This window comes from Theobroma cacao, chromosome 4 (genome assembly GCF_053813885.1).
Source record: "Theobroma cacao isolate CCN51 chromosome 4, ASM5381388v1, whole genome shotgun sequence".
In the NCBI taxonomy this organism is placed as follows: Eukaryota; Viridiplantae; Streptophyta; class Magnoliopsida; order Malvales; family Malvaceae; genus Theobroma; species Theobroma cacao.
The window spans coordinates 32,640,179-32,653,665 of record NC_142642.1 but is presented as its reverse complement, the minus strand read 5'-3'; the positions used below and the strand labels follow the sequence as shown (position 1 = coordinate 32,653,665).

The window sequence follows — 13,487 nt, the reverse complement described above, 5'->3', positions numbered from 1 at the left end:
TTAATTGAAGTTTCACATATAACCCCTAAAAATAATGAATTTATCATTTTTTATATGAAATTAGATACAACAATTCATATTTTTGTATTTTAATCGAGTCTATAAATATAAGACATTGATAGTTATATTAATATCTATATGAGTCAATAAATAAGTTTTAACTGTACACTAAATGTGTTTACTTAATATGTGAACACGTCACGAGTTATATGAATACATAATGACATAATTAATTAATCATGTCTTAAATGAATTTTAAATCGATTAGACACATTTAAATGTGTCGATGCAATTAATACACAAAATATAATTAACTTAAATCTAAACTTGTCTAAATCGGTGATGTGGTCTATATAAAATCTTTATCTTTTATAGTCTCATTCTCGCTTCCATGTAAACATAGTTAAAAAAAGAACTTGTAAGTTTTCTTGGACATATTTAATTCTCTTGAATCTGTCTATATATAGTCTTTTATATCTAATAGAAAACTTAAATTTAACCATACCCAAAAAGAAAAAAATCAATATAGACCTTCTATTTTCATCAAATAAATATACACCTTCCATATTTTTAACTAATAAAAATCACAATCTTCAAAAAACCAAAAATTAAATTCAAATTAAGGTAATGAAAATGAAAAATGTTTTGCTTGGAATACGTATTAGAAATAGTAATATATTACCACCATTTAAAAAAAAAGCTTTTAAAAAAATGAAATTAAAAAAAAAAAAAGAAGGAAAAGGACGGAACAGGGCAGCACCAGTTTGGTCTGCAGAAAAATATAAGGTTGAGATAATAAATTTCACGCAGAAACGCAAACGAAAGAGTGAAAAAAAAAAAAAAGGAAGAAGAAGAAAGCGTTCTAGACTTAGATCCATTGACCAATAAAAGAACACGCATCCACCCACCCACAGCAGATTCTTTTTCTTCTTTTTAGCCAAAAAAAAAAAAGAAAATAGAATGGAAGGCGGAGGACCACCTCAGCCGGCGGACACCGAGATGACGGACGCAGCCCAACCGCCCCACTCTCAGCAGCCGCAGCAATCCGACCCACAACACCAGCAACAGCCGCCGCAAATGGAAAACATTCCGGCCACTCTCAGCCACGGCGGCAGGTTTATTCAGTACAATATATTTGGGAACATTTTTGAGGTCACTGCTAAATATAAACCCCCTATCATGCCCATCGGTAAAGGAGCCTACGGCATCGTTTGGTATCTTTCCTCTTTCTTTTGATTATCTACTTAATTTCTTTTTAGTTATGGATTGATTTTTGTTAATTAATGAGTGGCGATTTGGTTAATCTTTTTTTTTTTCCAATTATTGGGGGGTTAGTTCTGCATTGAATTCCGAGACGAATGAGCACGTGGCAGTAAAGAAGATAGCGAATGCGTTTGATAACAAGATTGATGCAAAGAGAACTCTTCGTGAGATCAAGCTGCTTCGTCACATGGATCATGAAAACGTCAGTGAGTGGAATCTTTTTGCTTTTTTTTTTTTCGGTTTCTTTGAACTTGCTTTCAATTGAATTCATTGGTTATTAATTCTTTCTCCGTTTGATTTTATTTTCTTTTTTGGTTATAACGATTGTTGACCGCTATGTTACTCTTCCTGGGAGTGTGTCTGAAATAGTTGCATTCTATTTTTTCTAAGTTTTTCCTTATATTTGGAGGATCAGCAACCCATTTCGATTTTTACTTTGTGGTGTTGGTTAGGTGTCCGATATAGATACTTTAGAAAAAGAAGAATGAAGAGTGGGAGAAACATAGGCTTGCTAATCATTTAAATAAACCATAAGCAAGAAGTTGACAGGGTTAGAGCTAATAATATCTTGAGGTTCACTCAGGGGCTATGCTTGGGTATTATTTCATATGAAAGTGGCTCATCTTATTCATTAGCGTCGTCCAATTTCCAGAAAATCCAAGCTTTGCACAGATATAATTAAAACTTTTTTCTATAATTACCAAAGACATTGCATGTTCCTCGTGCTACATGGGAAGTGAAGAGGAGGGATATATATTATGGTAAGTAGTGGTTTAGGAATCTTCCCTTAGTGAAGAACAAAAAGTGAGATCTTTTTATGTAACCCTTGCAGTATTTCTTTTTCTTTTTTAGATGGGGGTGTTGGATCATAAATCATAATAAAGAGCCTCAAGGCCCTTACCTAAGACTGTACTTCATAGTTTTAAAACAGTGTTGTTCCATCTTTCAGAGGCTGCAAGAAGTCTTCTTTGGGTCCAATTTAGTTGTTTGGTTGTTCAGGTTGATAAAGTCTTTTTGTAGATTTGTGTTTGCATGGCTAATGCCATCACTAGTGATTTTGTTTAAACCTTACCTTACCATGTAACCTTTGACATTAATTGGTTATAACATTTTCTTTCTTGGTGCCAATGTCTTTTTGTGTAGTTTTGAATACACACAATACATACATATATATATATATATATAGAGAGAGAGAGAGAGAGAGAGACCTAGAAGAACAAAATCATTCTGTTATCTTTGTTAGTCAGTCCATTTGCATGTTTTATGCAGGTAGTTGCAATCAGGGATATTATTCCACCACCCCAGAGGGAAAGCTTTAATGATGTTTATATTGCATATGAGCTGATGGACACTGACCTGCACCAGATAATCCGATCTAATCAAGCCTTATCAGAAGAGCATTGTCAGGTTTGAATATAGACATGTGGTTGCTTTTTATGATAGAGTACTATTTATTCAATTAATAGTTCGAATATACCCATCTATCGCACTTAACAAATATGGCATAGAGAAGTTTCTTAAGCTTTCGGAGAGCTAAATTAGTGTATGTCATTTTTTTTTCAGAATGAGCTTCCTTGTTTTGCAAGATTGGTAATGAACAGCTTACGTATTTTGTTGAGTCATTTTTTACTGTGGTTTTGGTTCATAATGATGTTCCTTTCCTGGAGAAGCTTGTCCTAAATTTTCTTCTTTCCTTGCAAACTTTTCTAGAGAAGTTGACGGTACCATCCCCATTTTACATGTTTTTAGTCAGAATAGATTGTTGGCCACCCTTCCTACTTATTGTAGTTTTTTCTGATATATGTGTGGCTTTGAAATGGTTTTGGAAACATTGAATATGTTGACTTCACTGCAGAGTTCAGCGAAATGTAGGTTAGGTGCTGCTGGCTTATGAAGGCAATTCATGGAGGATTTCTCTATCTAGGCTTTATTTTGAGCAAAATCAAGAAAAGAATAAGCTGTTTGCTAGTTTGTTGGTTCTGAATGTGAGTTGGGATTTGCAATACAGATATGTTGGCTTTCTATCTTGTTCTAGGCTTCCATATTGGATGTCTTACCCAATTTGTACCATCTTAATGGTGCTTTTGCTCGTAGATCTGTTTTTGAGGTTGATGCCAAAGCAGATACATAGGACAGAGGGAGAGAACTGCATCAAATTGTCAAAATGTTGGTACTTGATGTGGGACAACATGCAATCTAGGGGTTGAAAGCTAATATCTATTCTTATTGAGGAGTGAATATGTTGGCAAATGAGGTTTCTGATGGAATATGCTATATTTTAAATATTGGATTGAGAAGTTAGAAGTTTTATGAAGTTGTATGGATTTTGCCTGGCACCAATGAACAGTGACCTTGATTTAAAGGTTATTTTTGAGGGTTAACTGATGTGGGTTAGTTTAGACTTTGATAGATGGCTTTGTCAGGGTTGATTTCGATCTGAATGATTTCTGAAAATAAATAACAAGCCTAGAAGAAAGCTATCTCCCTTGATTTTCTTAGGTTTAAAGTTTAAGGTCCCAAGGTTCCAGAGGCTTGATACCTAGGGCTAGAGTTTATTTATTCAATTCCAAAGAAAAGCATAATTGCCAAAAAATAAAGTAACCCTTAAATTTGTTCTCATTTAAATGAAAATTTTATTTATTCACATGTGCATAGTTCTAGTAATTTTAATCTCATAAATGTTTGTGTTTTAGATAGAAAACTATCGAAGTAGAAGGAAATGGTAATTGATTAAAAATGAACAAATGACTAAAATGCAACACCATTTCTAACATAATTGTTCTATATGCAAGAAACTTTGCATTTTATTTTCCAAAATTACATTTTTAATTTAAAATTTGTCAAGAATATTGTTTGGTTTTGTTTCCACACCACATGTGGTTTTTGCTTTTTGCTTCTGGAAGGAAAACCGAGTAACAAAAGCATCAACTGAACAGTACCAAAGTTAAAAGTGCCCTTGTTTCAAGGGTTACCATTTGAGCCTTAACATCAAACTGACTTTTTATTTGTGCTTTGCAGTATTTTCTCTATCAAATCTTACGCGGGCTGAAGTATATACACTCTGCAAATGTTCTGCACAGAGACTTAAAACCTAGCAATCTTCTCCTGAATGCTAATTGTGACTTGAAAATATGTGATTTTGGACTGGCCCGTGTCACCTCTGAAAGTGATTTTATGACAGAATATGTTGTTACAAGATGGTATCGTGCACCAGAACTATTGTTAAACTCTTCAGATTATACTGCAGCCATCGATGTATGGTCAGTGGGTTGCATTTTTATGGAGTTGATGGATCGGAAGCCATTATTTCCTGGAAGGGATCATGTGCATCAGCTGCGACTGCTTATGGAGGTAAGTTCTGTTTATCTCCTAACCACTATAAAATTATCTAAAATACAAACAAGCTGCTAAATAGGATGCCATCAGCATTTTAGGGAAAAAAATGGATCTGCTGTTTTCATTGATAGCATTCCTTGATTAGCTGCCTTTCTTTTATTTATGGGAGTTTCTTGTTGAATGAATTTAAATTTGCCTTGGAAACAGCGTTCCGTGGGGCATATTTGGGGTTCTCTTAGCTATTTATATTTTCATATGGCATATTAAAAAGGAAACACTGTTTTCTCTTGTTTCTTACATAAAATTAGCTTTCTACATTAATCTGTGAAGCAGTTTTAAAGAACGAAAATGGCTGGAAATTGTTGAAAAATTAAAGATGACAGATGCTTGTTCTCAAGATCAGGGCATATTCGAAAACGTTAGTCTGTAAATTCCTATACATCTAATTATAGGTGGCAACCGGGTGGGTCGAGTCAGATTCAAGTCAAGTAATTTCAGTTTTGGGTCATTTCCGAGTTCAATCATCAGGTTATTATGAGTTTTGAGTCATTTTGAGTTAGGTTGAGTTAAGTTCAGATTACCTCACATGTTGGGTCATTTTGAATTTTGGGTCATTTCAAGTCACCTTGAGATGTTCTTTTAGTTATTATGTATATAAAGCAATTTATAAAAATACAACTAAAGGATCTAAGAATTATCATTTATATATAACATCAATTTTTTTACTTGAAGAAAGAAACTTACATTTAACAATAAATAAATAATCAAATAAACTTTATGATATAAGAGTTAATCTTATAATTAAATTGGTTTCCCTAATGATGACATAAAACTAAAATAAATTTATAGATCTGAATATATAGTTAAAATAAAATATAAAAACTGTACAAGTGTCTTACTTTACATGATGTTCAATCACTATAGTTTCTCTCTTTCACATATTTTAATATATTTATTTCTCAAATGATTAAATCCTTTTAAACCCATATATATCTTCTTAAAGTTTTTAATTTTTTTTATCACTTTGCATACATATTTAATTGTTCTTACTTTTTATTTTTGGGTTGTGCGCCATTTAAATATATTGAATTAACTTTATTTTTGGGTCAATCTTGTTTGGGTCAGCACAAAATGTAAAGTCCTTTTAAGTTTTAGATTACTTTAAGTCAGGTTAAGTCAAGTATCTTGTTATTTCGGGTTTGACATATCTCGGTTTGGGTCAATTCAGGTTCATGTTAGACTATTTTACTATAGTATTGGGTTTTAGTCAGGTTCAATTTCGTGAGTTCTGTTCCACGTAACAAGTTAGATTTTTCCACCTATACATTTAATTGTATGAACTTACTATTTGAAAAAAGATTTTTTTTTCTTTTTACTGAAAAGAAAGAAATAAAATCGTAAACTAAAAGATGCCTGTCATATTTTCACTATGAATAATGAACTTTTGCCTTGCAGCTGATTGGCACCCCGTCAGAGGCTGAGTTGGGGTTTTTGAATGAAAATGCTAAGAGATACATTCGGCAGCTTCCTCTTTATCGCCGGCAGTCTTTCACTGAAAAGTTTCCAAGTGTCCACCCTTTAGCTATTGATCTTGTTGAAAAGATGTTGACATTTGATCCCAGACAAAGGATTACTGGTGAGTTTGGTGAAAATAAAAAAGTCTCTCTCTCTCTCTCTCTCTCTCTCTCTCTCTCTCTCTCATATACTTGTCGCCATGCTTTTGGCACATCATATATTATTCAGTTTGTGTTATACTTTTTCACAATTCTCTTATGCCAATCCATGCCCAATGGTCAGATTTAGGTTGGTTGTCATTGTCTTTCTCTAGCTGATGCCATGTTGCAATGTCTTCAATCTTTATCATTTTCTATTTGGAACTCAGGAAATACTATTTCCTATTTGTTGCAGTTGAGGCTGCACTTGCTCATCCCTACCTAACATCACTGCATGACATTAGTGATGAACCTGTCTGCATGACCCCCTTTAGCTTTGACTTTGAGCAGCATGCATTAACTGAGGAGCAGATGAAAGAGCTGATATATCGGGAGGCACTTGCATTCAACCCAGAGTATATGCAGCAGTGATGAGTCATATGCCATTTATTTGTCATGGCTTTGATCAGTGTGGTTAAAAATGCTTTATGTAGTAGTGGTGATTGATTTCTTTCTGTATATATGTTCCATCCAGAACAGGATGGCCCTTGAATTGAGATATTTGCTTATGGGTAGAATGCAGGAAACAGAACAGATATATTGGTGTTTGTACCGGCTCTCTTGATTTCTTTTGTTGTTTTATCTGTTGAATGGAGCCAACTTTTGACTCTCATGTCTATTTATTTTCCCTTCGAAAGTCCTACATTATGGAGAGTAGCTCACATTCTCGTACAGCCTTCTCCCGTCTTTTCCGTTGTAAAAGCTTGACTTAATGCAAAGTTCTGGGGGCTAACCGTTAAAAAGCTTGTCCATTACATATGCCTGGCATGCGTGAGACATTGATGCAGTAACATTGAATCTTGGATATGATAATTTTTAGGCTGTAACATTTATTTCAATTTGTCTATCTGGATTTTAGAAACTTGGTTGTGAGGAAGATGCTATGAGTTTGATTATGTAAAACGCTCCATGAGTATGACACCTGATGACACTTGAAGCCATTGCTTTCACCACTAAAACTCGTCAATGGCCATTCTGCAGACGACCCATTAAACCATTTGGTATGTATTAGCTAAGCATTTGTTAATTTGAGTCTAAAGAACCCCTCGAATGCTTTTGAAGAAATTAAACAGGTTTCAAACAAATCCATATCATTCAATTCGTCAAAGTGAATGATACAATTCAGCTACATGTAGAAATGAAGCAGACATCAAAACCCAGCTAAAGTAGGAAAACAAAGGAATTAAACATCATTACATGCTCCTAATTTATAAAGATGGCAGAAAAATCATCATCTATTGCAGGAAATCTGCATCAAGTACACAAACAGTATCTTTATCATGCCATCAACTCTTCACACTGTCAAAAAATCTTGAAAGTGGCACAGGACCTTCAGCTCCTTCGTTATCAGTGCTCGAGTTCTTACTTCTTGATTTGTGCTTCTTCCTCTTATCTCTCTTAGACTTGGACTTCAATCTTCTTGATTCTCTCCCATCATCATCACTACTTGAAGATTCTGAGGATGAACTGGAGGAGCTGGACTCAGAGCACCTCTGTCTTGAACGCTGCAAAGTCAAGGTTGAGCAAGTGTGCTTCAGTTTGCATTTTCATAATAATAATAATGAGTAATAAAATTTGGGTTCTAATTCTGTTTCATACTGATGCTTCTGTCCTAATTATGGTCCATCAATTTCAGCTAATATCTGATTTCTCAAGACATAAAAAAAGTTCATGAAAGACCAAAAAGGTTCACCATGCTCTTAGCCTACCAGATAGAAGATTCAATCAAGTATTCATTTGATCCTCTCCTCCCATGTGCACCATCAAAGACCGTTTCCAGGCAACCATACTACCCACTACTCCCCCACTTCCCTCTGACTTCTAAATATGCTAAACTTTTTCTAGCCTAACTTACCAAACACAAAAAGCCGAAATACATATTAATTTAGAGAAACCAAAGGAAGATTGTTCACAAATTACCCGCTGCTTTAGCCATATGACAGTAAATTTTCACTCTTCACTAAATTCTCATGTTGAAATCCTGCTTCCTCCGATGCTTAGAGGAAACCTGTCCATCACATGCTCCAAGGCTGTTTGCTCCTAATCCAGCCTCAAACACTTGTAATAAGAAGTCAACAACTTAATCCCCAGTTTGTCTCCAGCTTAACACACCCTCTTCTTTGATACTGTTCATAAAGGCAATTTACAAGACTTCATGATCCAATTCCCAATCTTGAGTGGCTTTCTCATAATTCAGATGTCATTCCTTTATTACTGCCTGCTCACCACCACAAGTAGCCAGAAATCAGAGCATCTTTTTTCTCAGCAATAGACACCAGATCTGGGAAATGACACTTTCAAAGAGATAATATTACTCCCAACATAAATAATACCATGGCAAACTCTTTTCTATAATCAACAACCTCAACAGTTGGATAATAAGCCAACTCATCCAACTATCTGACACTTTTCCATTGACTCAGTACTCAGTAGCACCACATTTACTCACCATGAGTCTCCTTTACACAAAGTTTTTCAACACCAAATCACCACAACAACTTCCCAAATTGTTGCATTAAACTTCCACAATTAGAGAAAGCTTCAGCAAATGCAAATATAGTCCTACCTCAAGTAGAAACAATTTTTTTGGGATTTACATGCACAGATATAGAGCTTCCCTTTTACAGGTGACTGATATATAGATGCAGAGCTTAATGATGCTTCTAATCTCTTCATGGATAACAGGAGGAAAAAACTAAAAATAAATTGCATATTAAAATGAAAATCTCAAGTTTATCATCCTCTTTTTCAGTTTACATGCAATTTAAACATAAAATTCAAAACATAAAGTTATTAGAAACAATAGGTACCTTTCTCTTTCTGCTGCTGCGTTTCTTTGCATCTTTGTCTTTTCGATCTGCAATGAATTCAACACCCTTAGAGAGCAAGTAACTATAACACAAGCATGAAAAGACTGGCCTCCTAAAGGCCTTTTACACATACCTTTTTTATGGTTAGACTTACTGGAGTGGTTTCTACCATGTGCAAGCTTGCGTGCCCTTTCAGCATCTAGCTGAGCTCTATACTCTCTCATCATTCGATCTGTATCTGCTTCTAATTCCCCCTTTCTCAATGCATCTTCCTAGCATATTAACAAAATACACAAAATGATGTTAGAACCCACATTAGAAATCATGTTGTTTATGACAACCCAATAGACTGCTGGGTTAGCAAAGCAATAAATGACCAGCTTAATCCAGAAAGTAGTGTTATGCTCATCATCTTTAGCAAATAAAACAGAATAACTTCAACATAGCACCTCCTTCAAATTTAAGGAATCTCCTTACCATCTCAGTGCCTCATCTGTGTTCTTAACTGATTTCATTTCTTGGAGCTAAATTGTTGAATCTCAGTAATGCAGCTCAATTATTGATATTTGAAACTAGTATCACTATGGCATAGTTATGATTGACTAATTGACTAATCGAGACAGTAGTGTTATGCTCATTATATTTAGCAAATAAAAGACAATAACTTCGACACAGCACCTCCTTCAAATTTAAGGAATCTCCTTACCAGCTTCGTGCCTCATTTGTGTTCTTCCTTGATTTAATTTCTTGGAGCTTAGTTGTTGAATCTCAGCCCAACACAGCTCAATTATTGATGTTTGAAACTAGTATCACTACAGCATGGTTGTGATTGACTAATAATGCTTCATTGGCATTACTTTAGTCAACTAACTCACAACGAATTAAAAGCAAAGCAGCAAGCTTCTCCCTAATGCACCAAATTGCCAAATTAATCAACTGCCATATAGTTTTTATCCTTTTGCACTAAAATTAGTAACACCATACATTCAACTAATAATTAAGGGAAAAGCCAATGTTTATTGTGGGTCATTTTTCACAGATTGAAGTCATCTAAATCACTGCATTGTATGTTGATATACAAAAAAAATTTGGAGTTCAATCAATTCTTGATATTTTTCACACAGATGCATCTTTGCATATGCTTGTTCAATAACAGAAACACATGATTGCACCCGAGAATTTGGCTCATTAGTTGGTGCATGATCCCCCGGCCTAAAGAGCAGGGTTCAAATCCCGCCTTGCCATATTAAAAGAAAAAAAAAACAAAACACATGATTAATCTGGTATGCCCCTTTATACAAGTAAATACTAATTCATAAATACTTTAGCAACTTTTGCAACAAGTCAAGATGACAAAAACAAGGGGAAATATCACTATAGCTTACCTTTTGTTTCATTTTAAACTCTTCCCAGGTAACCGTGTGAGAAGTTTTAAGGCTGGCCAAACGAGCAGCATGCCACTCTGGTGAATGAAAAGAACCATCCACCTGCATTCTCCTCATCAGAAAAGCTCCGGAAAATGAAAATTATCCAGAATACCACTAGCACATTGGATAAACCATAAAATTCTACAACCTCATAGCAAAAAAAAAATCAAAGAATAGAGTAAACTTTTTGATCAAAAATCTATTTGCAGCCAATGTTGTGAAGTTCTTCTTTGAATAATTTAAAATTAGCAACTATTATAGCTATCAAACAGCTACAGGACTTAATTAAGTTGCTACAACTTTACAGGCACAAATGTATATGGCTATTGCACAAAGGGTACTTCTCCAATATAAGTTGATTCAAGTGTGTTTGTCCAGAAAGTATCAATAAATGGACAATGGTTGCTCAGAAAAAAAAATTTAATAATTTTTCTTGGTATCTCACACTTAATGACAATTACAGCATAATATGCTTGTTCAGAGAACACTAGTGTCTCTAAGCATTCACCATTAACTTAGAACTTCAGAAAACTACCACAGTTAATTTCTTTCCTAATTAAAAAAAAATGAAAAATAATGATGAATCTACAGCACATTCAATAATGTGTAAATGCAATTTTATCCAAATGCTGCAAGAGGTGTCACATACAATCCTAGTGGCCAAGTTGCAAGGTTTTTCTCAAAGATATAGCTTAACTGCTATGGATGGTTCACCAATATGCAGTCCTACCTAGTCACACTGCTGTGAAACATAAAAAGCAATAGAGGTGATTCAAGAATATGCCCAATGACTATGCTCAAAAGTACAGGAACCCAAACACTCTAAGAACAACGCTTTCAGAGCCTAGTCTCTCTTTTCTCTTCTTTTTTTGAAGATTACATATGTACAAAGCCCAAAACATCATCAGATAATAGGATACTTTACTCACCCCATTCACCTTACTCTTATGATCATAAGGTTGCAACTAAAATACCCACAACCAATATAACACAAGATAAGTAAAACATTCATCGTACGCAGCATCCTCATACAACTAAAGAGTTCCCCTATCATTTATCTCGTGTGCATCAGCCATGATACATACTAATAGTTCTGGACACATATCTGATATATTTCCTAAATAAATGCCAAGTTTAACTTTTAATTTTTAAATTTGAGGAATACCCAATGCTTGTCAAGCTACAGATTTATTCAAAACATTGAAACTTTAAGATTCAGCAAAGGTAAAGACTAAAAACAAGTTTGTAGTAATTAGAATGATTGCATACTTAAAAAAGCATAAAATTTATTACACTGAGTTTTAACCTAGAAATAAAAAAACATAGTGATGAATCCAAAACATATAAACTCCCATTATGGAATGGTGATCACGAGATCAAGATTACACTGATGTAGAACAAAATAATATTGCCTTTTATTAGCAATCTCTATGCTATCACACCAAACTTTTTCAAAAACTGGTTTTGGTCGTATTTGAAAGCTATTGAACGCCAGAAGCTGGATGTATCCATGCTTCATAGGAAATCATTTCTAAAACATAACCAACAAGAATCCACAGCAGCATATCAAACTCTAAGCTACCACAGTGATTCCCAAACCAATTAGAAATAGACTCACATTAATGATTCTTTAAAGTAATTCTGAGTTCCAACACTGAATCAGAAACTTACAAATCTTACCTCTCTAGAAATTATGACTAACAAAGTTGATACAAAACAAGTCAACAAGATTTAAAAAGACCCCCTAAAAGAAAATTGTAAGTATGGAAGCACCAAGAAAAACATCAATTAATACAATTTGTAATCAATAAAATGATATAAATCAACAAACAGAAGGTACCCCAAAAGAAAAACAAGTGCAGGAAACTAAAAGAAGAATATTCAACAAAAATTGAAACATTAACTAAAAAAAAAAACCAATAAAGAAAAAACGTACAAGAAAGAAAATGTTTTTGAATATGGAAGGGTACAAACCATGCCATCCTCGATCTCTTCAGGGCCAGCAGAGGTGGAGCCAAGCCTTGCTCTTTGCATAGCCTTGTAGGCTTGGTTTTTCCCCATTTTCAGAAATACCCAAATAACAGAAACCCGAGAGTAATCGAAAGTATAACGGAGTTTGAGGTAATATTAAGGGTAAAAAGAGTGTAGGGATTTGTATTCGACAACGAGAGAGATTTGGGAGAAATCCTACAGGTAGGGAGGGCAATCTCAAAGGTTTTTTTTTTTTTTTTTTTTCCCTTCAAAGCTCAATATTATTAAGGAAAATTAGTTATTTGTCCAAAAAAACAAAAAATAAAATGACAGGAAAAATAGAAGTGTGAGGCCATATGACAAGCTGTACAGAGGCCGGAGGCAATTTTTTTAAGTTATTATTTTAATTATCATTTTCATTTATTCCTTCCCTTCACCTTATTGGCCCAAAAAGTTTGATATTTATCTTTTTTTTTTTTTTGGAATTGTTTCAAAATTTTGTAGGCTACAGACAAATTAATAGAATTTAAATTTGAAATAATAAAAATAAATAAATATTAATATTTTTTTTGTCAAGGACAAAGTTAATGATAAAAATAAATTTATGATTATTATAAAGATTATTTATTCTTTACATATCATTATATGTAAAATAAATAAATGTTTATCTGCCCTTACTTAGAAAATTTATAAATAAATTTTACAAATAAAAAGCTTTTTTTTTTTTTGCTTGAACTAACGAATACCAACCCAAGAACCCAACTTAAATTTGGGTACTGATGGACTGCATCTAAGCCCAGTTAAGCTTTAGGTCTTGTTTGGGCTTGGGTTTTTATGAATAATTTGGTGTGGATGTCTCCGCTCATTAGTGATCATGCAGCCAGCCCGAGATGTCTCTTTTCTTATTTTCTTTTGAGTTTATCATTTATGCCAAAAAGAGTGTTGACTGTTGAATATCTTACCTTTTT

At 34.0% G+C, this 13,487-nt stretch overlaps 2 protein-coding genes across 3 annotated transcripts; one reads left to right on the top strand and one right to left on the bottom strand.

The window, feature by feature from the left end:
• The first annotated feature begins 781 nt into the window (after positions 1–781).
• Positions 782–6,924, top strand: MPK10 (MAP kinase 10). 2 transcript variants are annotated; one of them, XM_018119687.2, is made up of 6 exons: positions 782–1,214; positions 1,336–1,465; positions 2,533–2,670; positions 4,282–4,614; positions 6,055–6,235; positions 6,508–6,924. In XM_018119687.2, exons 1-6 carry the CDS (start codon positions 961–963, stop codon positions 6,681–6,683), a joined length of 1,212 nt encoding a protein of 403 aa, XP_017975176.1. In that variant the 5' UTR covers positions 782–960; the 3' UTR covers positions 6,684–6,924. The 2 variants fall into 2 exon arrangements, with proteins under 2 accessions (XP_017975176.1, XP_088662153.1); XM_088806027.1 differs by having other exon boundaries at positions 1,073–1,214; positions 1,336–1,469.
• Positions 6,925–7,383: 459 nt separating this feature from the next.
• Positions 7,384–12,836, bottom strand: LOC18602321 (stress response protein). The gene is made up of 5 exons (XM_007033623.3): positions 12,523–12,836; positions 10,507–10,608; positions 9,255–9,393; positions 9,122–9,168; positions 7,384–7,816 (listed from the first exon to the last, which is right to left on the bottom strand). Exons 1-5 carry the CDS (start codon positions 12,607–12,609, stop codon positions 7,598–7,600), a joined length of 594 nt encoding a protein of 197 aa, XP_007033685.1. The 5' UTR covers positions 12,610–12,836; the 3' UTR covers positions 7,384–7,597.
• Positions 12,837–13,487: the final 651 nt, after the last annotated feature.

What these genes read in the sequence shown, in the direction of transcription:
- MPK10 (XM_018119687.2), top strand. Translation starts at nt 961, where the DNA reads ATGGAAGGCGGAGGACCACCTCAGCCGGCGGACACCGAGATGACGGAC. An exon ending in GTCACATGGATCATGAAAAC is followed by an intron (nt 1,466 to 2,532) that starts GTCAGTGAGTGG and finishes TGTTTTATGCAG; the next exon opens with GTAGTTGCAATCAGGGATAT. An exon ending in TCCCAGACAAAGGATTACTG is followed by an intron (nt 6,236 to 6,507) that starts GTGAGTTTGGTG and finishes TATTTGTTGCAG; the next exon opens with TTGAGGCTGCACTTGCTCAT.
- LOC18602321 (XM_007033623.3), bottom strand. Translation starts at nt 12,609, where the DNA reads ATGGGGAAAAACCAAGCCTACAAGGCTATGCAAAGAGCAAGGCTTGGC. An exon ending in AAGAGATCGAGGATGGCATG is followed by an intron (nt 10,609 to 12,522) that starts GTTTGTACCCTT and finishes AGGAGAATGCAG; the next exon opens with GTGGATGGTTCTTTTCATTC. An exon ending in GCAGCAGCAGAAAGAGAAAG is followed by an intron (nt 7,817 to 9,121) that starts GTACCTATTGTT and finishes TTGACTTTGCAG; the next exon opens with CGTTCAAGACAGAGGTGCTC.